Source organism: Typopeltis vanoorti, chromosome 20 (assembly GCF_054136105.1).
Source record: "Typopeltis vanoorti isolate ZY-2024b chromosome 20, IOZ_Tvanoo_1.0, whole genome shotgun sequence".
NCBI classification, from domain to species: Eukaryota; Metazoa; Arthropoda; class Arachnida; order Uropygi; family Thelyphonidae; genus Typopeltis; species Typopeltis vanoorti.
This window is the reverse complement of record NC_143568.1, coordinates 13857932-13882237: the sequence shown is the minus strand read 5'-3', so window position 1 is coordinate 13882237 and position 24306 is coordinate 13857932. Positions and strand designations below refer to the sequence as shown.

The following is a 24306-nucleotide window of genomic DNA, read 5'->3' as shown; positions in this document are numbered from 1 at the left end:
TCCAAAGACTCATCGAGGGAGGGCACCTGCTCTACGAACTCTGTCTTAACGACTCAATCCACCAACTGACCGCAACTACACCATCCACCACTAGTATTTCCGCAGACAAACATAAGCATCCATGCCCATGGCGGGATTTGAACCTGCAGCCTTTTGGCTGGAGAGCAGATGCGCTAACCACTCGGCCAACTAGGCTGGCCTGGTTGGGTGAGTGGTTTTTATTTTTTTGTTTTATTTATTTTTTGAATGGTTGAAGTTGTAGTTTTTGAGGAAGGGTGTTCCAGAGGAAGTTGGAATAAATAGTTGGAATAAATGAGAAGGAGGAGTTGGTTTGATAAGACTGAATATGGGTGGTAAATGGATGTTGACCAGCTGCTCTTGTTCTTAGGAGGAATGATAGTGGCCAATTCAACAGAGCAATGATCATGAAAAAAACTGTAGAAGATGCATAAGGAAGAAACTGAACATCTGTGTGTGTGAGTGAGAGAGAGAAGTGATTCTATGAGAAAAGAGTCATCGATTAATCTAATGTCTTCTTCTTAGTGCACCTCAGTGTTAAGGCTCACGGGCTTAATTTTCCATATCTTATCCATTGCGTGTAGGCTTACTTTCACATTTGTTGCTCAAGATCATATCTCCTTTTTAATTAAAATCATGTTGCATCCTAGTATATGAAATTCCTAAACTCTTCTAGTTTATATCCAGTGACTTTAATTCACTTCTGCATCTCTCTCTCCAAGATATCCCTGTTTCAGTTTTTCAATTTCATCATCAACCCACATATCTTTGCTGTTTCTATCTTCCAGTTCTTTTTCCATAATGGATTTCAGTTCTCAAGCATTTTTTCTATACACCCTCCCTGATTTTCTTGCTCAATGACTTTATATTTCTCTAACTTTGAAATTTTGTCTTTTCTTGTTGTTTGCGTTTCAACGTAATATTAATAAACACTAAGCTGTAATCCAATTCCATATCTGCACCTTGAAATGTTTAACACTGCTGAATTGATATGGCCCATTTCTTGATTATGAGTATCATGCACAGAATGCTCTTTATTCTATGAATTAATCACCATGGCTACTTTCTGTGGTCTTTTTTAAAGGATTTTGTATTTCAAGTTACCATGTTGAACTTCAAGGCTAACTCAAGCTTTCTTTCTCCTCTTTCACTGATTTCTTCCATATCCCTATTTGCCCATTATTCTTTCCCCATCTCCTCCAACAATCAATACAGAAAACATGCTTGGTAATATTCTTATGAAGTTTGTTTTAGATTTATGGTCAAAGCAACTAAAGGTACAAGGTCAGTGTATTATGTCTGTATATTGCATATGCTCTTTCTGGCTGGTTTGCCTGTTTTGAGGGATGAAAAATCCAAGGTTCCATGAGTAAAATTCATTTTAGAAATTATGGACTTTACAACCGTGTTATAAATAACTATTTTAATTTTTCCGACATTTCGATTTTTATATTAAGGTCATCATCTGGAGTATATACAGATATACAAGGACATGATAAGTTACATTTCACAGAGTAAGCTAAAGAAACAATGATTTTATCACCGTTTATTCTACTGGCATGATCTCTAATGAGAAAAAAAAATACAGATAATATTAATTAATTATTTAGAAACTACATCAAAGCTAAATTCTATTTAAGAAAACATGAAAGAAACATTCTTTCATATAGATAGTTTTCTTATAGTAACAATGATGTCCTATTTTTAACATGACAACTGTTATATTAGATTTAAGATTCTGGATTATCTACAGTCCTGCTTATAGTTAGCTCTTAGGGAGAAAAGTTCCGTGGGTAGAATATGTGCCTTCCATATGCTTGGGATTTTTAGCCCATCATTATTGTTCAGATTGGAGTGGTTGATAAGAATCTCACAGGCTTCCTTAAATTTGCGTTCGTACCATGTTTTGGTGTGATGTAAACAACTGGTGCTTTTCCAGTCAATTCTATGTAAAGTGTTCAGGGCATGATCAGAAAGGCCAGCTTCAGCTACTAAAAGAAATGATTCCAGGAGTAAAACATTGCCACCCCAGTATGAGATCACCTAATCGACCTTCAATTTAAAAGCTCCGATAAAATTTCTTCATATCCTAGATGAGATTCTCATGAAATAACCTACATAACATATTCCCCATTTCTCTTGTCAAAACAACTAAAGAATCACTACAGATTTTAATTCTAGTGTTTAAAACAGCATTGATATATAATACACAGTCAAATAAACCAAGTAAGGAATTTTATTTATTAGAATGCTATCATAGTCCTTTCCATCAGATTTATCCATCAAGACTCAACTATTTTTTTTCAATTACAACCAACTAGAATTATCTAATTTCATCATTTAAGATCCTAGGAATACGAGAGTGGTCTGAAAAGTTCTCGGCCTAATAATAAAAAAAGAATTTATAATTTCAAATTTTTTTTTTTTTTTTTCAACATAATCTCCCTTAAGAATAACACATTTATTCCAGTGATGCTCCAGCACCATTATCCCATCCCTGTAGTGGTTCTCAGTAAGATCTGCAAAATACCCCTCTACAGCAATCACCTCTTGATTCGAAGAAAAATGCTGACCAGAGAGGAAGAGTTTTGGGAAGAGATAGAAGTTAGAGAGAGCCAAATCTGGGGAATAGGGGTGGATGTTCCAATAATTCACAGTGCAGATGCCTTAATTTTCCCATTGCCAAAACACCTTTGTGGGTAGATGCATTGTCCTAATGAAAAATGATTTTTTTCTTCTGCAAACCAGGTCTTTTCTCACGAATTTTTTCGTCTAGTCTGGTTAAAAGATCAGAAAAATATTCCGCAGTTATTGTTTTACCCTTTTCAAGATAATTAATAAACAAAATGCCTTTAGCATCCCAAAACACCGATGTCATGACCTTCTTGCTGATGGAACCAACTTTGTCTTCTTTGGCGCTGAACAACTGGCTTTTCTCCACTGTTTTGACTGCTGTTTGGATTCTGGTGTGTAATGGTGAATCCAAGTCTCATCCATGGTAATAAATCGATGCACAAAATCAGTTTTATTCATGTTAAAATGCTCCAAACACTGTTCAGAGATTTTCATGCGAGCGTGTTTTTGATCTGCTGTGATCAACTGCAGCACCCATCCTGTGCAAAGCTTTTTCATGTGTAATTCTTCATGCAAAATATATCCTGCACGTTCTTTTGAAATGCCTATAGTCTCAGCAATTTTACACACTTTGACTCACTGGTCATGCAGTACCATACCGTGCACTTGATCAATGATTTCTAGTGTTGTTACAATTTTTGGATGTCCTTCACGTAGATCATCTTCAAGGCTGGTACGGCCATGTTTAAACTCGGCAGCCCATTTCTTAATTGTCAAAAACAAAAGAGAAGAGTGCCCATACTTTTATGAACTTGAAATGAATTTCTTTTGGCATTAAACTTTCTTTTACAAAGAATTTTATAACTGCACCATACTCAATTTTATCCATTTCAAGGGATACAGATAACACTTTTGCTTCAGACAGCTGTATAAAACAAATTACTTGATAGAATGACTCGCAATTTCACATGGATGCTTATGACAGATATACCAATTTAGAAAGAAAAAGAAAATCTTGCCAATAGTGTTGCCATGTATGGTCAAAGCCGAGAGCTTTTCAGACCACCCTTGTATTTTCATTCTACTTAATCACTTTTCACTAAATCTTATCAATTTGGTAGATAAACTATCCTTCCCCTTTCTCTTCTGTTAAACAAGCACTGCTAATTGTGATCTGCCACGAACTAATCCTATAAATGGATCGGCTTTGCTACCCCCCCCCCCCCACCAAAAAAAAAAAAACCTACACTTACATTGCACCATTCTATACTTAATTATATTAGTGTGATTAGATTTACAATCTTTCATTAATGTTTCTCAAATCATTCTGATAACCAGTATTATCTGGTAAAGACATTTTTACTTACTGCATGGTACTACCTCAGTAAACAAGATTCGAAGCCAATTTACTTAGATATATGTTATAACAGTATAATTCAATCAATCAGAACCATAGATTCATCCAGGTTAAACAATATATCAAATATTGTTTAACCTGGATGAATGATTATAAAGTTATCATTGTATAGCTATTAGAAGTTGAACTTTTAAATGTGACTGCTGGGAACTGTTGGTGTTTGTGATAAGTTGTATCACTTAAAGCTAGTGTGAAGTTTTTGTTTAAAATACTTTAGCCTTGTATGAATACCTTTATATTACTAGTTAATCCGAGTATATTTTTTTAATTAATTGGGTGTACTGGTTGTTTATTTGGTGCTTCTTTATATAAGCTGATAGTTTGCTATAATAATGAACACAGTGAGTTTTTATTTAAATTCAGCACGATAATTTTCATTCGATGTGAGGTGTGGAATGTATGTGTTGGCAAATTGCAAGTATTCTATGGGGAAAATGCAGATGACAATGTGTGAATAAGACAGAAATGCATGCTGAATAGGCAGATTGATATTCGAGATATTGAATGCAAGCTGAATTTCAAATGGCAGAGTAAATCAGATGGTGGGGCATGCAATGGGCTGCTAAGCAGAACATGAGCAAGAATGGAGAAGCAAAATGGGGATAGTAATGTGAAAAAGGGAACTGTTTTGTTTGTTTTTTGGTTTAATGTGCAAGAACATCTATTGTCATTCTGAACCAGAACACAAGTAATAATAATAATAGAATTGAAACACTTTTTAGAAGTATACTAGGTAATAAGTAAAATGGCATAAACAAATAAAAACCAGGTTTCTAAACATCTGTAAAAATTTAAAAACCAGATTGACACTAGATGAGTCTAAATTTTCCAATGTATAGGGCTCAGAAAGATTATGAAAGTGACTAAAATGAATGATGGATAGTCTGGCATCACAAAACTAACACATAAGCATGTCATTACCCCTCAACAGGAAGGAGTGTGTAAAATGACTATGAACTATGTGGAGCTGAGGAAGAAAACTTCCACTGTTCAAATCCTATGCAGGCTAGACCACCATAATTTAATTTCAGGCTTAATTTAGTAAGGCTTATTATTAGTCTTTCTATTCCAAGATGACTGCTACCAGGATAGAAGTTTTTCTTTGATAATCTGCAGATAATCTCTATATAGTACAGGCAGGTGGTGGATGTTTAAGAAATAAGCTGACCTAGCTGCAGTATCGGAAGCCTCATTTACCTTAATCCCAACATGTTTCAGTAGCTCTCTAGAATTTTATTGCATGAAGAGAACTTTGTGAGTGAATATATTATGCACCTTTGGTAGTGATGCAAGCTGATGTATTTTAATGCAAGCGCTATTTCATACAGCTCTGCTGTAAAGTTGTTAAACTCTAGTGGGATTTGTGCAGATAAAATGCTGTCTGGGAAGATGGCAAAAGATCCCACTAGGTCCTCCGATTTCAACCATCTGTGTAGATGGGCACAATATCAGACTTTTCAATTCTATCAATTTTGAAAAGCTGATAGTAGACAACGGGAAGGATGGAATATTTTGGTAGCCTGCTGAAAGAAAAGCTACATGCCATGGTGGAAGTGTTTGGTTAACATCTGAGCTATGTTGTGTACTGCAATCTCTAGAGCTAGGAGAGCTTTTATCCATAAACCAAAAGGTTTTATGGTCTGTTCAGTGCTATAAATATTCTCCCATCATGATAAATAGTTGGCCACATGAGATGTTCTGACAGGGATTTTATTATTATGGAATATAACAGAGACAGCTGTTGACTTCGAAGCAACAAAGGTGGTTCATTTGCTTCTATATACAGACTAGGAATAGGTGACATGGAAAATGCTCCAGTTGCAATTCTGATGGCTTGATGGTGAATCGAGTCTAGCCATACAGGACACTCTCCCTGGCAGAGGCATAGACTTGGGACCTATAATCAAGTTCTGATCTTATCAATTCTCAGTACAAATGAAGCAAAGAACATCTGTCAGCACCTCAAAAGGTCGAAGATAGGATGCATAGAATGTTCGCTGCTTCATGGCGCTTGTTTTGTAACTGCCATGTATGAAATAGGAAATGGAGTTTGCTATTAGATATGAGTCCCAAGAATTTAGCTTCTGGTGCAAGTGAAATTAATGACTGCCCTAGTCAGAGTTCTGGGTCAGGATGAAGACTCTGCAACAAAAATGCACACTAACTGTTTTCTGCTGTGAAAATCTGAACTCATTTACAAGTGCCATGTTGAGAGATGACCAATGGCTTGCTGCAGCTGTCTTTCTATGATCCTCATATTACAGGAATGATGTCATCCACATAGAGGACACACTTACTTTTAGAGGAAGTTATTCTGTTAGCGAGTTGACCTTGATTGCAAAAAGTGTGACACTTAAAACAGAACATTGTGGGACTTCCTCCTCTTGGTTAAATAGCCAGTAGAAAGCAGTTTCCATTCAGACTGAAAATTTTGTAAGGTAAGAAGTTATTGATAAAAAGAGGGAGATTCCCTCTAAGACCAAAATTATGTAAATCTTTCAGTATTCCAAATCTCCAAGCAGTGTTGTATGATTTTTCCATATCAAAGAAAATTGGTAATAGATGCTCACATTTTAAAAAGTTATCTCTAATGGATGCCTCTAACCAGACTAAATAATCAGCAGTAGAATTATTTTTAGAAGACAGATTGTGTTCTGGAAAAAAAGTTGTTTTTCTCCAGAAATCATAAAAGATGGGAGTTAACTATTTTTCCTCTTCCCTGGCTTAGGAAAAGCAATAATAATTGCCTTTTGCCAGGTATCTGGAAATATGCTCTCACACAAAATTCTGATGATGGTGACAGATATTTTATAATTTCATAATGGATACTGTCTAGTTCAAATAAGCAAAGCAGCTTTAATTTTTTTGGTGGACAGTCTGTTATATTCTTTGGTGCCATTTGAAGTTTTTCTGCTTTGCTTTTCTGGGCAAGGAACTTTTTTTTGGGTGTGTGTGGGGGGGGGAATGATAAGTAGATGCTGCTGATGTTTTAGCAAAAATCTCCCTGCATGTGTAGGCAGTTGCTGTTGGATCAGCAACTGTGCAACCATTGCATTTAAGGACAGAAAGTCAGTATGTCATATATCTGCCCTTCATTTACCAGCTTTTGTCCCAGACTTCTGTAATGTTGGTTGTTCTTTTCATAGAGGATGTATATTGGATCCATGGCTCCTTCTGACTCTGACATTGGATGTGTCTTACTTTAAGTTGTTTGAAAGCAATGAGGTTTGTTGTTATGGAGTATAATAACATAAGTTTTTTCCTGAGCTTGTTAGGCTGCTGTACAATCATCGTTCCACGGCTTAGAGAAATGTGAAACTAATTAGATGCTTTAGGAGTTGCAGTTGTAGCAGTTTATATAATACACTCCATTACATGATTCACTGCACTGCTCATGGGAGAAGAGCTGATTGTTGTAGAATCAAATTCTGTTAATGATGAGAAGGTAAGCAAATCAGCTTGCTCAATTTTTCATCATGATATCCATAATGGAGTGCATGGTTGCCCATGTAGGAAAGTGATCACTCTCAAATAAGTTCTTGTCAATTTCGCACTTGAAGAGTGGGGGGAAAAAGGGGGGGCAGACAGTTAAGTCTATTGCATCAAAGATTATTGTTGTCGAGCATGTGCTCAACAACTCTTCCTCTGATTTGAGCACTACCCCACAGTTTCCCACTTAAAGAGTGGGGGGAAAAAAGACTGTTGTGCCCATTTAAATCTCCCATTAAAAGTCAGGGGTTAGTAACTGTAATATGACATCATGAAGGTCATCTTGAGATATATCCATGGGAGGCACATAGATGCAGCATACTGTAATAGAATTCTGGCTGAGATTCCGAACCCTTTGTGCCGCACAAAGAGTTCAGATATAGTGCCTTACTAGGTAGTTGAGATAGCCTGCTTTGACAGATGTCAGTGGTTTTGTTGAGCTGAATGAAGGATGATCTTACTGGTGGTAACCAGATGACCATCCCTATGTATGAGTATTCCCCTCCCACCTCATGGTGTTACTCGCTGTTCTTTCATTTTGAAGCAGCTCTCTTCATGTGGTACACTAAACTGAGGAGATCCCACTCTGATATTATACCTTTGGAAAAGTTAAAAAGTTTTGTGGGGGATAGTAAATGTAATTAGATTCTTCCTCAACAGATATTGCACAAAGTAACTTCTCTGATTGTGTCTTTGTTGATGCTCCAATAAGTATGTCTCCTGAATGGAGCTTATTTACAGACTTTGGAGATTTGCCAATCCTTCCAAACCCTTCTGGATGAAGAAGGCTGACATTTACCAAATAGATGTTCCCTGTTGAACAACTGTTGCAAGATTAAGAAAATTGTGTATTTATTGCTATCTCATGTTTTCTGTATCTTATTTTCATTTTCTATTAATGTTTCAATGGTTTTTTTCAACACAGTTTGGGCTTGTTCAGGGCCCTAATAAACAAGAGGATGAAAAATTATTCATTCTCAGGAGGAAGTTGGTTCAGTAACAGAGATCCTACCACAGAGCCAATTATGGATGGCCACTCTGTTCCTGGACCTTGTGGAAGGAGACTGTTGACCCTTGTAAGCAAGCCCACTAGCAAATTGATCCTGTCCAGGCCATCCAGGACTACTCACCATGGCAAAGCAAAGGCCAAAGTAGTACAAGACTATCAGGATCCCCTTTCTTAATGTCCATGGGTTGCACTGCATGGCAAACATAGCAGAAAGGAATTGATCACAGTGATAGTGGGATGGAAGATAAGATAGTAAAAAAAAGACTTAAGAGAGGTAGAGTGAATAGTATGGCAAGAAAAGCATAGAAAAAATAATAATAAGGACAAAAAGGGTTGGTACCATCATTAGGAGACCTTCTCCACCACAAACAGGTGCCTCACGTGAAGGTGGGGAGAGGATTGACAATTTGAAAAGTATCTCAAATTTCCTTTAGCCAAACAGGCAAAATTCTCTCCGATTTCCTTTGAAATCTGAGAGAGTTCTGTCATGAAGTAACAAGTGAAAGGAAGAATAGCCTTGGAAGAATACGCTTAGTGAATATGGATGGTAGAAAACATGTTCAATTCACTAGAAATAACATATTTAAGTGTTCACTTTAATCTGGTACAGTTAAAGCACACCCATCAGCTCTCTGGATGCTGAGAGGAACTGGACAAAGGAGAAGAGGTAAAGGAGTTAGAAAGTATTAAAGCTATTTGAAGAGCTTGATTCAAACATAGCATTCAACTGGTTGGAATCCAAAAGGGTGCTGAACATGTGTAATAGAAAGTTAACAATATATCTGACTTTGGTGTTCTGCTTGAGTCACATTACATGCAGTAATCCTAATGATTGGAAAGAGAGCAAGGTAATTTCAACATCAGGGTGGAGCAAATGCTGATGCAGTAAATTGAATTGCAAACCAGTTATTGTCTTTGGAGTGGTCATCTAGGTCAGTGATTCTTAACCGGTGGGCTGCAGCCCCCTAGGGGGGACATGGAAAATTTATGGAACATTTCTAGTTCTTAAAAGTTTGAAATCTCTTAAAATAATTATTTTTTGCTCTTTAACTTGACTTTGTTTCAAACTTGTATCGTTTTGTATTAGTAATCTGAATTATGCAGTAGTTTCTTTTGTGGCAGCACCACAAGTTGACTTTTCACTGCTTGCAACACTGCAAGTCATGACATCTGCCTACTGGACGTGTGAACATCTTGATAGAAGCGATTCTCTGTAGTTTTAAACAATAGTATGAATGCATAGAACTTAGCGTTATTAAGTGATACTTGAGTGTCATTACTTTTCGAAACTTTCAGTGCTGTAATACTGATTTGTTATTTCTTAAAATTTACCCATTATAAAATGAGCAAAAAAAACCTAAATGAAATAAATTTCCTAAAGTTTTTACAGTAAATTTACGGTATATTTAAGTAAAGTTGGTTTCTGTTTTCTGATTTTTTTGTCATTATAATCAGTAAGTAAAACCACCTTTTAAAAAAAGTTTAATTATTATTATGTTACTAAAAAATAGGGGACCACAAAAATATTTTAGGATACTTAGGGAGCTGCGACTACTAAAAGGTTAAGAACCACCAGTCTAGGTTATACATATCAGTGGCGAATATTATGGGTATGCTAGGTGTGAGTGTTCATTCACCGAACAGAACTAATACCAATATTATATTTTTGCATTTATTCCCATTAAAGACTCCCCTAATTGTTTTCTGGCTTCGCGTGATTCCTAAAATTAAACACAACATACTAATGCTTCATGAAGGGGAAACTTTTAGATGCGTAAACTATTAACGTGAATGTGATAGACATCGGATTCATGTTAATAGCTCGTTAATAGAGTAAGATGTACAGACGGCACAGCAAATCAAATTCTTAGCATTCTAGTAGTTTTAAACTGCTCAGAAGACGAGGGTGGGTGAGCTCTGAGACAATAGCTCCTGGAGATTGTGAGTGGTTATTGTGTTAACCAATCCAATTGGACATTGTCATTTGTCATGAGCTGTTTTTGTTTTCTGAGTTTCGTCTGTTTTGCATGTGTGAAGTGTGAACTGATATGGTAGACAATTGTTTTGGAAATTATGGACTTTACAACCATGTGATAAATAACTATTTTTAATTTCCTGACGTTTCGACCTTCATATCAAGGTCATCATCTGGAGTATATACAAATATACAAGGACAAGCTGAGTTACATTTCATACAGTAAGCTAAAGAAACAATTTGCAATACAGCAATCTAAAATAGATATGCAACAGACAGTGGTAATTTAGTTAATTCCACTGGTAATTTCTTACCCAGAATAAGCAGAATTTGATAGTTAATAGTGAAAATTAAAACTTGTAAAGGAGTATTATTCTCCCAAAATATTTCATTACATTTATTCCTAAATGTTTTCTGAGTTGCTGCCATACAACATGACTGGCCCCAGCCCTGTCTATCCAATAATATTTTAGGACCAATCAGAATTTAGAAATGCATAACTGTAGTTATATGTGTAGAAAGGATTTTATTTTATTGAGATTTTTTTATGATAATGCTTCATTGTCTGTTTATAATGGCAGAGAAGAAATTGTTTGCATTTTTTTTTGAATAAAATCGATTCAAGATATGGTGTTAAAAGTAAAAACATAGCAAAAAATTGTATCATTAATAAACAACAACAACAATAATAATAATAATAATAAATGATCTTGTATCATTTTTAAAATGCATGAATTTTTAATTCACATGCTGATAAGCATATTACTACATAGTAGTTAACAAATTCTTTTAAAACTGGTATTTATTCAGGTTAAAAATCAGCTGTAGCATTAACCAGGAATAACCATGACTATGATATAATAGGTGGCCAGAGCAGAGTACACCCAGGCAAACATCTGATGAGCAAGATATTTGCCTGACTGGTGAGCCAGTACAAAATTTTTCCAGCCCTGGCTGTCTCTGGATTAATTCACAGCTTTATTAATCTCTATTATCAATATTTATTAAAAACTTGCTGCATATGAAATGAGAATATGAAAAAGATGCACTGCAATAGCTGCTATGACTTTCAACTATGACCAGAAATGACTGAAGCAATTGTAAAACATTACTTGGCTAAATAAGCAGTAACACGTTTAGCAGTTTCAATATACCATATCACTAAACAGTCAGGATATCTTGTAGAAAAAATTCATCATTTTTTGATCTGACTTTGTAATCAGTCATTTCTTTTTCTTATTGTAACTACTGTATGAAGTAATGAAACTGAATTAGTATCTGTATTAAACCTTCCTCAATATAACAGTCAAAAATTATAATTATTACTCACAGAGAAGGAAGAGTTGTGCGAAAAATCTCAAGCATACAACGACATGTGTTGTTCCAAGTTTCTTTGGAAAACTTCATTCCATTAGAAACCACTAAGTTTTCCAAACAGTTAGTACCAGACCGTGCCAGCTGTTCATTGTCTAAAAGAGAAGGAATGGGGGAAATGTCAATTCTGGCAAATTTCCTTCTTTCTCTCTCTTTTTTTTTTTTATTTACAGAAGTTAAAACAGATTACTAATTTATCATAAAAAGATTAAAGAACTAGAGAGGAGTAGAAAGTGATGTTTCATTATTTCATTAAATTTATCAATTCTAAAAGAAAACTAACCTTGTTGAACACACCAATGAAGTTGCAAATAAAGATCATCTAACATGAGATCTCCTAAGATATCATAATACTGGGTGAATACATCTACAATTGCATACAGAGCATGGTTACAAGTAGTTGTCATCCACTCTGACTTCTAACAAAGGAAAGACAAAGATCATTTTATAGATAGGAGAACAAGTATATTATATTAATCATATCATATGATCAATTTCAGAATATGACCAATATATATTTTTAAAATTATATCATGTATTTAACATCACATGTGGTTAGATATGTGGTCAAAACCATATTCTGGTGGCAAAACTTAGAATGTGAGCTTTTAAGAATTAATACTTAGCAAACAACAAACGTAAAACAGTAAAAATCACGTCTGGATTATAAATCAGCAACATCTGTTTCTGTAATATAAACACGTTTTTATAATTTTTAACCCAAATGCATTCACAGTTCTATGTAAAAAAGTTATCTGATTACATTTCAGATGTCCACAATTACAATGGTTCCACATTTAAGTATGATCGAAGTATATTCATCAAACCTGTTAAACAACTGCAACAAACATAAAAATGCTACTTTAATTAGCACACTTATTCGACTGCAGCCTTGCATATGGGAAGGAATATAATTACAATCAGCAGAAATCAACTCATGCACTTTCTTGCCCAAATCTCACATAATACACAAGCACTATAATAAGCCAAAAGAAAAAAAAAATTAAAGAAATAAAAAATAATAATTATAAAAAAATCAGCAGGCAAATTCATGCACAGAAACATGAAATGAAACATCTATCACTCATCTACAGACCTCTGCTAAATGATCCTGCAGCTCTCCCTGGCGATCACAACACCATAGCCATCATAACAACAGAAAAAAAATAAAATTAAGCAACTCAAACAATACCATAAGTTTGTATGTATGTATATCTATCTATCTATATATACACACACACACATTATATATGGACTAATTTAACATGTAATATTTATCAGGAGGCCACAATGATCTATAACAAAAATATCTCAGCAATGATCTAATTACTAAGCATACAAGTACTAATTATACTACAACTAATATTCAAATTAGTAACCTAAGAATTTGTGTTGATAAAAAAACAAATTATAACATTTAAAACAGATATATAGACTAACATTTTCTTGGGACATAAATCATTATGAAAATAATGAAGACTCAAAAGAGTTTTTTAAATTTGTTTACAGTCATACATCCAAGAGGAAATGTATCAAATAAATATATAACTTCAGGTCTGGTCCCATGCTTCAAATTAAAAATGTGCTGATTTAAAAAATTTTACTTAAAATAATCCAAAATGCATAAGATAACAAGTGTTTTAGCACAACTTAAAGTAAATAACTACCAGACAGTGGAGTGAGAGAGGCAGAATCTATATCGGTGATTACTAACGAAGCCTCCAGGTAGTGAGGAAATTGGATGTTAATAACTTTTTCCTTTATTCTTGAGAGTACTAAGAAGAGGACATGGGACAATAATTTAATGGATGGCTTTTATCCTTTTATCTTTTTTTTTAGGGATAGGCTGGATAAAGGCTTATTTCCATGCTGCTGGGTACATATCAGATGAGTATAATATCTTGTGCAAGTTATAGAGGAAGGAGTTAATTTTGGAGCACAAATTGTTGGTAGAACTGGAGGGATACCTTCTGGACCAAGCAACGTTATTATCAAGATCGAGGACTTTTCTGATGTCCTTTTTTTAAAATATAAAACACACATACACCATGTTGTTACTAGTCTAGCAGAAAGTAATTTCATTGATTGTCTATACCAGATTTGGAAGAGAAGAATGATGACAAGAGGTCAGTCTTATCTTTAGATGATATTCCTATGGCACTAACTGGATCTGAGAGGTGAAATGAAGGAAGAGCAGAAGTTGCCCACTGTAGTTTTAGATTTTGCAGGCTGTAGTGTAAGCTATGTGAGAAGCTGGCAGACTGGGATGTCTCATCTGAGTGCTTCTGTTTTCCAAAGGCTACCCAATCAAGTTGAATTCTCTATCTCACAGACTCCCTTTAATGCAGTCTTTTTTGTCCTAGATTAACACAGGAAGTTACTATATCAATTTCCCAGTGTTTTATGTGTGCCAGCTTTCTCGTTATATATTTATTATACATTATTTTGCTTTGTCTTTGTTTATATTTACTTCTTTTTTTACTCTATGCATTAAATTCATTAATCCTTTGCAAAAGTTTTTCTTAATTTTAAGGTTTAATCAATTTTTATTGCAGAATGTATAAGCATACTTTTTTGATAAAGATGGATAGTGATCAGGAACTGTGCGTGGAGTGCTGAAATGAAAGTAAGGATTTGAATGGAGCAGATCTTGGATCAAAAAAGGAAACAAAAATCAGACCACAGAAAACAGGTAAAGAAATCCCAACTAGTACTGATGTAATGACACTGGACACAAGGTTGAAACTGGCTATACAAGAGTTGATATGCAGAAAAATAAACATGGACAAGGTTACAGCTAGAGATGCCCATAGGAAAGCTAATAGAGTAAAATCTCGATTTAACAGACCCTGATTCAACGGACTTTGGATTTAATGGACATAATTTGACAAATGAATACAGATAATGAACTAATTAATAAAAAAATAAATAATATGATGGTTAATTGGAAGCAATCAGCAGTGTCTATAAATTGTCTTCAGATACATTCATGTATATTTGTGATATTTTGTGCATACTCTTAATAGTTCGTGTGTGTGTGTGTGCGCGCGCTCTTTGGTTCAGCAGAATAGCGTAAATAGCATTGCTAGCGCAACACGTGGTGTTTAGACTGTTGCTGGAGTAATTTTTAGTTAAACCGTTATTAATCATTATTAATATCAGTTAATATGTCGGGGTTAAAAGAAAACGAGTAAACTTGAGTTAATAAGCAAGTTGGAAAGTGGTGCATCTGTTGCTCATGTTTGTGAACTTTGCAGGGTGAAAAAGCAAACAGTTTCAGACATATGCAAAAAATAAAGACAAACTTACTCAGTTTTCACTAAAATATAGCATTGAGAGCTCCAGAAGTGGTTTCATTGTGGTGAATAAAAAACACGTAAAGTTGGCCAAGCATAATAATTTAGAAGAAGGAGTTTACAAGTGGTTCGCTCAACAGCGGTCTAGTGGCATTGTTGTTCATGGTGTTGAACTAAGGTCGGCTGCTGAAAAACTGCCACACACATGGGCATACAGTTCTAGGCAAGTGATGGGTGGCTTTGGCACTTTCGTAAATGCCATGCATTATGAACAGCCAAACATATGGTGAAGCACTGATATTGAACAAGTTGAGTCCTTCAGAAAATACATCAATGAAGTCATTGAATCTGAGGGTCTATTTTGTCTCAAGTTTACAATGCAGATGAGACCAGCCTGTTCTATCATGCTGTTTCCGAAAATACCCTCGTGAACAAACATGAAATTAGCACACCTAGCCACATATTAAACAAGGAGCACATTTCAGCCATACTTTGTGCTAATGCTGATGACATGCATAGCCTCAAGCCAATGGTAGTCAGAAGAGCACAAAAGCCTTGTGTTTTGAAGAATGTTATGAATTAGTTGCCTGTCATCTATTCCAGCTCAAGGAATGTCTGGTTTACAAGTGACATTTTTTCCAACTGGTTTTTCAATACCTGAAGTGCAAAACTACCAAGAAGAGGTCCTGAAAATCTCTCCTGAAGATCTAAAAGCTGTTTTACTTCTTGATAATGCATCAACCTGTCCTAATGTTGAGAAGTTGGTTAGTAGAAATGGAAGAATAAAATGTATCTTCCTTCCTCCAAACACCACTTCTATAATACAGCCTATAGATCAGGGAGTTACTGTTGCCTGCAAAAGGTTGTATAAGAAGTTTCTTGAAGAGGTTATGGTTGTCATGGAGAACGAAAACGATCCCAAAGAAGATACAAGAGGAGCCAGGACACTTCAAAATTTGATGTATAAAACATCAAGTCTGCCATCTTTAATTTTGCTGGCACTTGAAAGGAGATAAAGACTACAACATTGGCTAATAGCGGGACCAAGTTACTGAACGGAAGTGAACCAGAATACGATTTCAGAGGTTTTGAAACCTCTGATTTCCATGAAACTTTGATGCGAGCTTGGTGATAATGACACTGAACAATAGCTAGACATTGACGAGGGCGACCCAGGCTACCAAATTCTCAGCCAGGAAGAGATTGCTGAAGATGTTCTATGGAGCAATTAGGAGGTTAACAATGAGGAAGAAGAAGTGGTTCCAGCTAGTCCAAAACTATTGGTAGTTAGAGAGCACATGGATGATATCATCTCATTCATAGATGCATCTTCAGATCCAGAGGTGATTGCTTATTATGAACATTTTCAGCAATTTTGATTGTGAATTATTAAAAAACTGTATAAAAGTGGAAAGCAACTGAAACTTGATGCTTTTTTTCAAGCCCAATCCTCGGTAAAATGGTATTTACATAAAAATGTTCTCATAAAATATATTAATACTGTACCACTGAAAGTGTTTTATTTTCAATACTATTCCTAAGATTCGCGATTTAACGGACAACCCTTATCCCCTAATAGCCCGTTAAATTGAGAGTTTACTGTACCTGCAGGTTTATTTGGAGCTGGCTACAAAAAAGCTTCAGGATGTTAAGAGAATAATATGGATTATCCATTATTCTAGTTGGTGATGAACAATTTGTGTATTCATTACTGAGAGAAAATACTGCTAGCCTGGCTAGATGGATAGCCTCTTTACTCTCTAACCAGCAGGTTATAGGTTTGAATCCCACTCACGGATTCAAACCTATAACCTGCTGATGAAGAATGCTTGTGAAGAATGTTTTTAGGAAGGAGATCAATTTTATCACTTGGTGTGAGACTCCTCCTGTTTCTTGGAGGTTTGAAGTGACTTGAAAAAGTTTCATGTTTGGTTTCTAGACCAGGTTTTCCAGCTTATATGAAAAAATTAAAAATAATAATAATAACAACACAAAACACCTTAGTCCATCCACAGTACTAACATACCATAGTTTTATAACTTTTTGTGGATAGGAGTCACATAAATAATTCAGCTCCTCTTCTGACTTAATCTGCAACCTTAAAGAAGAGAAACCAATTTGAATTGTGAACACTGAAGTCAAGGAAAATGATTTCACTGTTTGAATAACTAAACTGTAGAAAGTCAACTATTAGAGAACAATAATCAGAGAGGTTAGAGTTATCAGAATTAAGAGAGTAGTAAAGGCAGTAAATGAAAGCAGCAAAGTGAGACAAGGAAATCTTGGTCAGAGCAGATCATATAAGAGATTCAATGTTCAGTAATCTCTGAAATGGTTAAGGTACCAGGAGAAAACCATTCTAAACACTAAATAAACAGTGAAATAAATCTGCAGGTAGAAATAGAAGATGGTTTTAAATGTTAAATCAGGTATTTGAAGAGCTGCACATTATCTACACTGCTATTAATAATCAATATGTATAAGATTATAAAAAGAGTGACATTTAACCTAATGCCATCATAGGATGTGTGAACCTTAATTCTTTACTCTCTGCAGCAGATGATAATCCTGTTAATAACTTTTGAAATCTTTAACCAAATTAAATAATTTGTGACAAATTAGATAAGAAGAGCCAAACATAATATAAATAAGAAGAAAACATCAACAATAATCTTGAGAGTGAACTTATGGAATAGTTAAGACATTTTAGCTAACAAGACTGGTGTAGTGGTGAGCTGTCTGAATATATTAGTGCTATTATGAAACTAATTGCAACAGTAGAATTTTTGCAGATCTTTTAGAAACTGTTTACAGATTTTTTGGAATGGACAAGCAAGCACTGTGTGGTCACAGGAGGACTGAAGTCAAAGTTTAGTAATAAATTCAAGATCAACTGTGACATGCTGGAGGTGTTTGCCATGTGGCTAATGAAGCAATGGAACCAATGTGCACAAGCCATGAGAGTTTAATTTCCTGTTATGATGGAATACATTAGTTTTTAAGGTGTAAGGCATCTTAAATCCAAACTGTTGAAGACTGGAAATGCAAAAGAGTATATTCTAGATATTACCTCCCTAAATAACTGATATGCTGACTTATAGGATGAATGCCAGCTGAGAATCTTATAGTATACAGATAAGTAACAGGTACTAGTTCAAGAGCACATATCTTGAACAACAGGTGGAATTTCATTACCTTATCCTAAAAGCCTTTTATTTTCTATCTGGTTGTTCAAGATTTCTTTTGATATCTTTCTGCCGCCACTGTATGTGAATTAACTCACATTCAGCTGAACCACACTTATAAAGATTTTCGCAGATCTTAGATGGAATTTGAATCCAATATTTGCAACTGCTAGATGCTGCTTCATCCTGATAACTAAACTGCAGTACTTGTTAAAAGATAGTATTCATACTTTTAGAGAGAGAGAGAGAGAGAGAGGGGGGGGGGGGAGGGTTCAAAACCTTGAAAAGTAACTAAGATATAATCTCTAAAAATTATATTGCTAAGCAGCATGCCAATTAATGGCAAAACACTTGTTTTACTTGAATCCCATTTAAAATGCAAAGTTTTTATCAGGGCCTTTCACAACCGAAGGTGAGTTAGCTGGTCTCATACAGAGGAGAAAGGATTTTCCCCCCTAAAAGTCAGGTTTTTCATTCCACCAAACAAATGTCCCTATTTTGAAGAAAAGAAAATCCACAAACTAAAAACTATAATACACCATGTGGATAAGATTAACTGACTTGTCAGAGTATTAAGTAGGTTTCAAACAAGACAAACTACTTGGCTTGGTGCCTGTCATACAAAGGCAAAAAGGGATGTATATATAAAACTAGGCCATTCTGCTTCTGAACTAATGAACATAATAGTTTTGAGTGCAGAGGCACAAAACTTTAATTTCTTGCTATAATGCAATAAGAAAAAAATTCTTAATTTTGTGATTTGATAATTTGAAAAATGTTATAAAAATAATATAAGTAAACATTTAGTATTACTAATACTAAGTACTTGAAGGTTTCTTAATAATTTTCTTTGGGTTACTCTCTGGAAGAAAATAAAATACTTATATCGTAAGGAAGAACTCTTGTAATTAAAGAGTGACAAAATCTACAAAAGCACTTTACACAAAATACACATATATAAAGGGCTCGACAAATGCACTCACCCACTTGCCCAGGTTGAGTAGCTGCAGAATAGATTTTTTTTTATTTCATAAAAAATAACTTTCTTAAGGACCATAACATATTATATTTTCCAAAAAATCAATGTTGTTTTCACTGATCTTCCTATTCTTATTATTCACTGACTTCTTCTTTGAATGGTTCTCACATAAAGGAAATGTTCTCCACACAATGAAACAGCACATTAATCACTTTATGGAACATATCCATAAAACATGAGGAAGGGTCATGGCAGAGTACATTTTTATCTCGGCAAGTAGGATTTTGCATTATTTGTCAAGTCCTGTGTGTGTGTGTGTGTGTGTGTGTGTGTGTGTGTGTGTGTGTGTGTGTGTGTGTGTGTGTGTGTGTGTGTGTGTGTGTGTGTGTGCGCGCGCGCGTATAATGACCCCCAAACATGAACAGTTACAAGACCTATAACATAAAGTGAGTAAGTATGTATAAAAGTATGTGGATAAAGTATAGGTAAGTGATTAAGGAGAAAGAAGTTGATGTTTTTTTTTTTTTTAACAAGATGGAGGTTGTACTTAGTGAAAAAAACAGTATGGGGAAAATTGTTCCAAAGAATAGAGGGGAATAGAATGAAAGAAAGTGATGAGAAGTTTTTGATATGTCTGGAGTTGAACAGTGTATGGGTGTAAGTGGAGATATGGAAGTTGCCAATTCAGAGGAGCAATGCCTGTGAAAGTAATCACAGGGAGTCTGTGAGGAAAGGGTCACTCTCTTCTGTATATCAATAAGAATTCCAAGGAAGGTTTTGGGTGAACCACCCCAAATGTCAGAATAGTATTCCAAGGTTGGTCAAGATCTGAGACTGACCATAAGGTAATAAGGTAGGCCTGAGTTTTTATGGCACTGAAATTTACTAAGTTTGTCTTCACTCCATTTCAGGATGTTGATGAGGTCAGTGTTCAAGTCAATGGTTATGGAAGATTTTGAGACATCTATCATTTGATATTAGGATTCTTGAATGAGGAGTACTATCATTAGTAAACCTATAAATAGGATTTGAAGTTAGAGAGAGAAAAATAGAGGTCACTAACATAAAGGAGAAGAAAACATGGGTGGGAGTACAGAACCATGGGGTACTCCAGCATTGGTAAACAAATCTAATGAGAGGAAGCCATCTGCTATGATATGCAATAAATGACTAGTGAGAAACTGACAATCCAATGCAGGAGAAACCATAAGATAGTAGACTGTTCAGGAGCTCTTAATGCCAGATATGATCAAATGCCTTTGAAATATTGAAAGCAACCATATGAATTTCTCCAAATCTTTCCGTGGCCTATGTCCAAAGGTGGGTGAAATTAGTGAGTAGGTCAGCTGTAGAATGAGAATAGTGGAATCTATATTGGAAATTGCTAATTAATTGATCAGTCTCCAGGCAGTGAAAAAGCTGGTTGTTAATAACATTCTCCATCACCTTTGAAAGTACTGAGGTGAGAGCAAAGGGATGATAGATGGCTAACTTTTGTCTCTTTTTTCTAAGTTACAGACTGGATGAAGGCTTGCTTCCATGCTGTTCGATTGATGCCAGTTGAATATGACAGTCTATATAGGAGATGCAGTGTTAATTCTAAGTTCTGAGCACAACTGCAGGAATACCATCTGGACCAGGAGCCTTATTAGAATTGAGATCATCAGGATTCTGGTTAAAAGGAAGAACATAATGGGTAGTTTGTGGAAGTGTGGGAGGTGATTTGCCTTGTCATCTAAGCAAGAGTTAGAGGGAAAAAAGAAAAAAAAAAAAAAAAAACTGGTGCCAAGAAGTCTGCTTTTTCCTTGGGTAAGGTTACCATGATATCATCAAGATGCAAGAAAGCTGGGAACAGGAAATGGCAGAAGTTATGCCCAACAGCCTTAGCGAGGGACCATAAGGTTTGACTGCCAGTTGAACATGTGGCAAGTTTATTGCATTGCATTCTTAGGAAGTCTACTTGAATCACTGGTAGCTTTTTTTTTAATACTGGTTTAAGGCTATTATGTAAAGTGAATGAGAAGCTGGAGTTTTTAATTTCAGCCATTGAACATATGCTACATTATCATCATGAAATGCAGAGGTGCATTTCTTTGAGAAATAGAGTTGGGTAGGGGATTTGCAGTGGAGTGGATAATGAAGGCTCTCAGTTCCAGTAATAATTATTTCAGTTATCAGTTCAGTGTGATCTTTGGATAAGGAGAATAAAAACAGTAATCTGACTAAGGAAAAGAAGCATAAAAATTTCAAAGATCATCTCAGTTGGCATAATTGCAGTGCCATAGGGTATAAGGACGAGCATGCACTTATCTAAAGAAATGGCTGGATTGTAAGTAAATCAAACTGGAATTCTGTAAATGTTCTTGAAATTATGTAACTGTGAAAAACAAATACTTCATTATCGTCATCAAATTCCTGATATGTACCCTGAAGGGAGCACAGGATATTATAACAGTACCACATGAAAAGTTTACATCATTATTATCTTCCTATTGACAATTTTCCTCCAAATTAATATATTATCTATCAAGACTCCAGTATTATGAGATCTTACATTTTCGTCTCATAAGGTATCAATCCACCTAGATCCTGGTCTTCCTCTGGGTCTTTTTCCTGCCATCCTGGCAAGAACACTTGTTTCACTAACCTTCTATCTCCCATTCTGTTTAAATGACCATATAACCTAACATAACTCTGCTGACACATTCTTAAAGGCTAACAATGTCAAGTTCTTTCCTAGTGTCCTCATTTTTAACATGATACTACCATCTATTCACTACACAAATATTTCACAGAATTTTCTCATATCTGTGGTCTCTAGTCTCTGATCAAGTGTTTTATTTCAAATCAGGCTCTCAGATCTATAAGTTAAAATTAGCTTGAACACTGTCTTCTATAAAGATAGTTTAGTATTTTGATTAATTTATCTCATATTCAGTTTTTCTTTATTCATTATTCAGTTGACTTCCTACAAATCATCTTTGCTAATTCTGTTGTCTATTTTCATATTTAATTTGCTACCTTCACTAAAAATTATGAATAAACAGCAGAAATGTTTTGGTTGTTCTACAGGTTTGCATTCAGGATGCAATTAATGATCTGAATGTTACTACTGTCTATTTCACATGGAATCCTACAGACTTTAGCTGGATTTATTTAGGAGTATAATATCTGCATAAAGTAAAGAGCTCATATTAACATATCCAATTTTGATATCAGTTTTAATGACACTTTCCTTTATAATTGATCCATATAGATGATGAATAACAGTGAAGATAATGTACACCCTTGTCTCGCACTTCATTTAGCATCAAACCATCTTCCTGCACCTCCTTCAATTATAACTCAAATATAGACTAAATAACTGCTTGACATAATGTCCCATTTACACCATATAATTGTATCTTTTCGGGGACCTTGTCATATGCCTTTTCCAAATCTACAAAACTCAAACATAGATCCTTGTTATATTCCATTGATTTCTCAACAATCATGTTAAAGTGAAAATTTGATAATGACAATCTCAACAATCTCTATTTAGCCTGAATCCAACTTATTCTTCTCCAAGTTTTCATTCCACAATTTTTCTTAGCCTTTTTTCAAGTATGCTTGCATAAATCTTACCAACACTCAGTAGGAAAATTCCTCTGTAATTCTTGCATATGATTTTATTTCAATTATTAAAGATGGATAGAGTGAGAGCTCAATTCCAATCATCTGGAATTTGATCCTCTTACCACAGTTTCTAAATTATGGTAAGAGGATCAAATTCCAGATGATTGGAATAGAGCTCTCACTCTATCCGTCTTTAAAAATTGAAATAAAATCATATGCAATATGATTTTATTTCAATTTTTCTATAGTCATTACAAAACTTTTATATTTGAGCATTTCTGGTCAAACATCATCTACTCTACATGTATTTTCACATTTCAGGTTTTTGATGGCATTTTCTACCTCATTTTCTACCAAGTACTGATATGTACTCCTGACTGCATCTCTTCAATGATTTTCTATCATCACTACTTTGATGACATTTTCATATCAGAATATGAGTTATCTCAGATTCTAGTACTCTTCCTTCCATTTCTAAGATTTTTGAAAATCACCAACATATTTTGTTCTTTACAAAGCCTTCCCATGACTTTTATTATTATTATTATTTTTGACACCTCCAGGGAGTCCAAAGACTCATCGAGGGAGAGTGTGCCGACAGCATCGAACGATTGGCCCCCTTCCAACTACTAACCGCGCTCAAACTTCCTTAACTGAGCCATTAGTAGCAGAGGCTCTACCAATCGACCAACCTTTGCCAACATATTTTGTTCTTTACAAATGGAAGGAAGAGTACTAGAATCTGAGATAACTCATATTCTGATATGAAAATGTCATCAAAGTAGTGATGATAGAAAATCATTGAAGAGATGCAGTCAGGAGTACATATCAGTACTTGGTAGAAAATGAGGTAGAAAATGCCATCAAAAACCTGAAATGTGAAAATACATGTAGAGTAGATGATGTTTGACCAGAAATGCTCAAATATAAAAGTTTTGTAATGACTATGACTTTTGTTCAGTTAGTTTTAATAGAGAAAAATGTATGAAGGCTAAGCACTATGTTCGCTCAGAACACATGGAGATTTACTTTCTGAGAACTTTTGATATGCTTTCTTCTTTTCTTTGACTGTCTCTTTAACTTCCTGAGTCTACCATGCAGTTCTAATTTTTATCCTTGCAGATAATCTCACCATCATGCCTTACTCGTTGAATCAATGAATGTTTTTCTTCAGGGTGTGCCACCGAATCTCCAAACATTGTTCCTGTATTTAAAATCCTTCATATCTTCTTGAAAAGCATTTATGTATAATATTTGGGTCTACAGTTTATCTCTGAAAAGTTCTAATTTGATTCTTTATCAAACTTTCTTATACAATTTTCTATATGATATTTAATTTTGTTCTGCTCAAAACTAAATGGGAATCACTTCTTAT

The 24306-nt window shown here is 34.9% G+C and overlaps 1 protein-coding gene across 2 annotated transcripts in view; it reads right to left on the bottom strand.

Annotated features, from left to right (window-relative positions):
• The window catches only part of Sec71 (ADP ribosylation factor guanine nucleotide exchange factor Sec71), a 581865-nt gene that overhangs the window by 93270 nt on the left and 464289 nt on the right, over nt 1–24306 (bottom strand). The window contains exons 30-32 of one of the 2 annotated variants that reach the window (XM_090410617.1): nt 12953–12979; nt 12140–12275; nt 11813–11951 (exon numbers count right to left, since the gene is read on the bottom strand). In XM_090410617.1, coding sequence (XP_090266743.1) covers nt 11813–11951; nt 12140–12275; nt 12953–12979 — 302 coding nt within the window. The remainder of the gene's footprint in view (nt 1–11812; nt 11952–12139; nt 12276–12952; nt 12980–24306) is intronic. The other variant, XM_090410618.1, reaches the window with a different exon arrangement.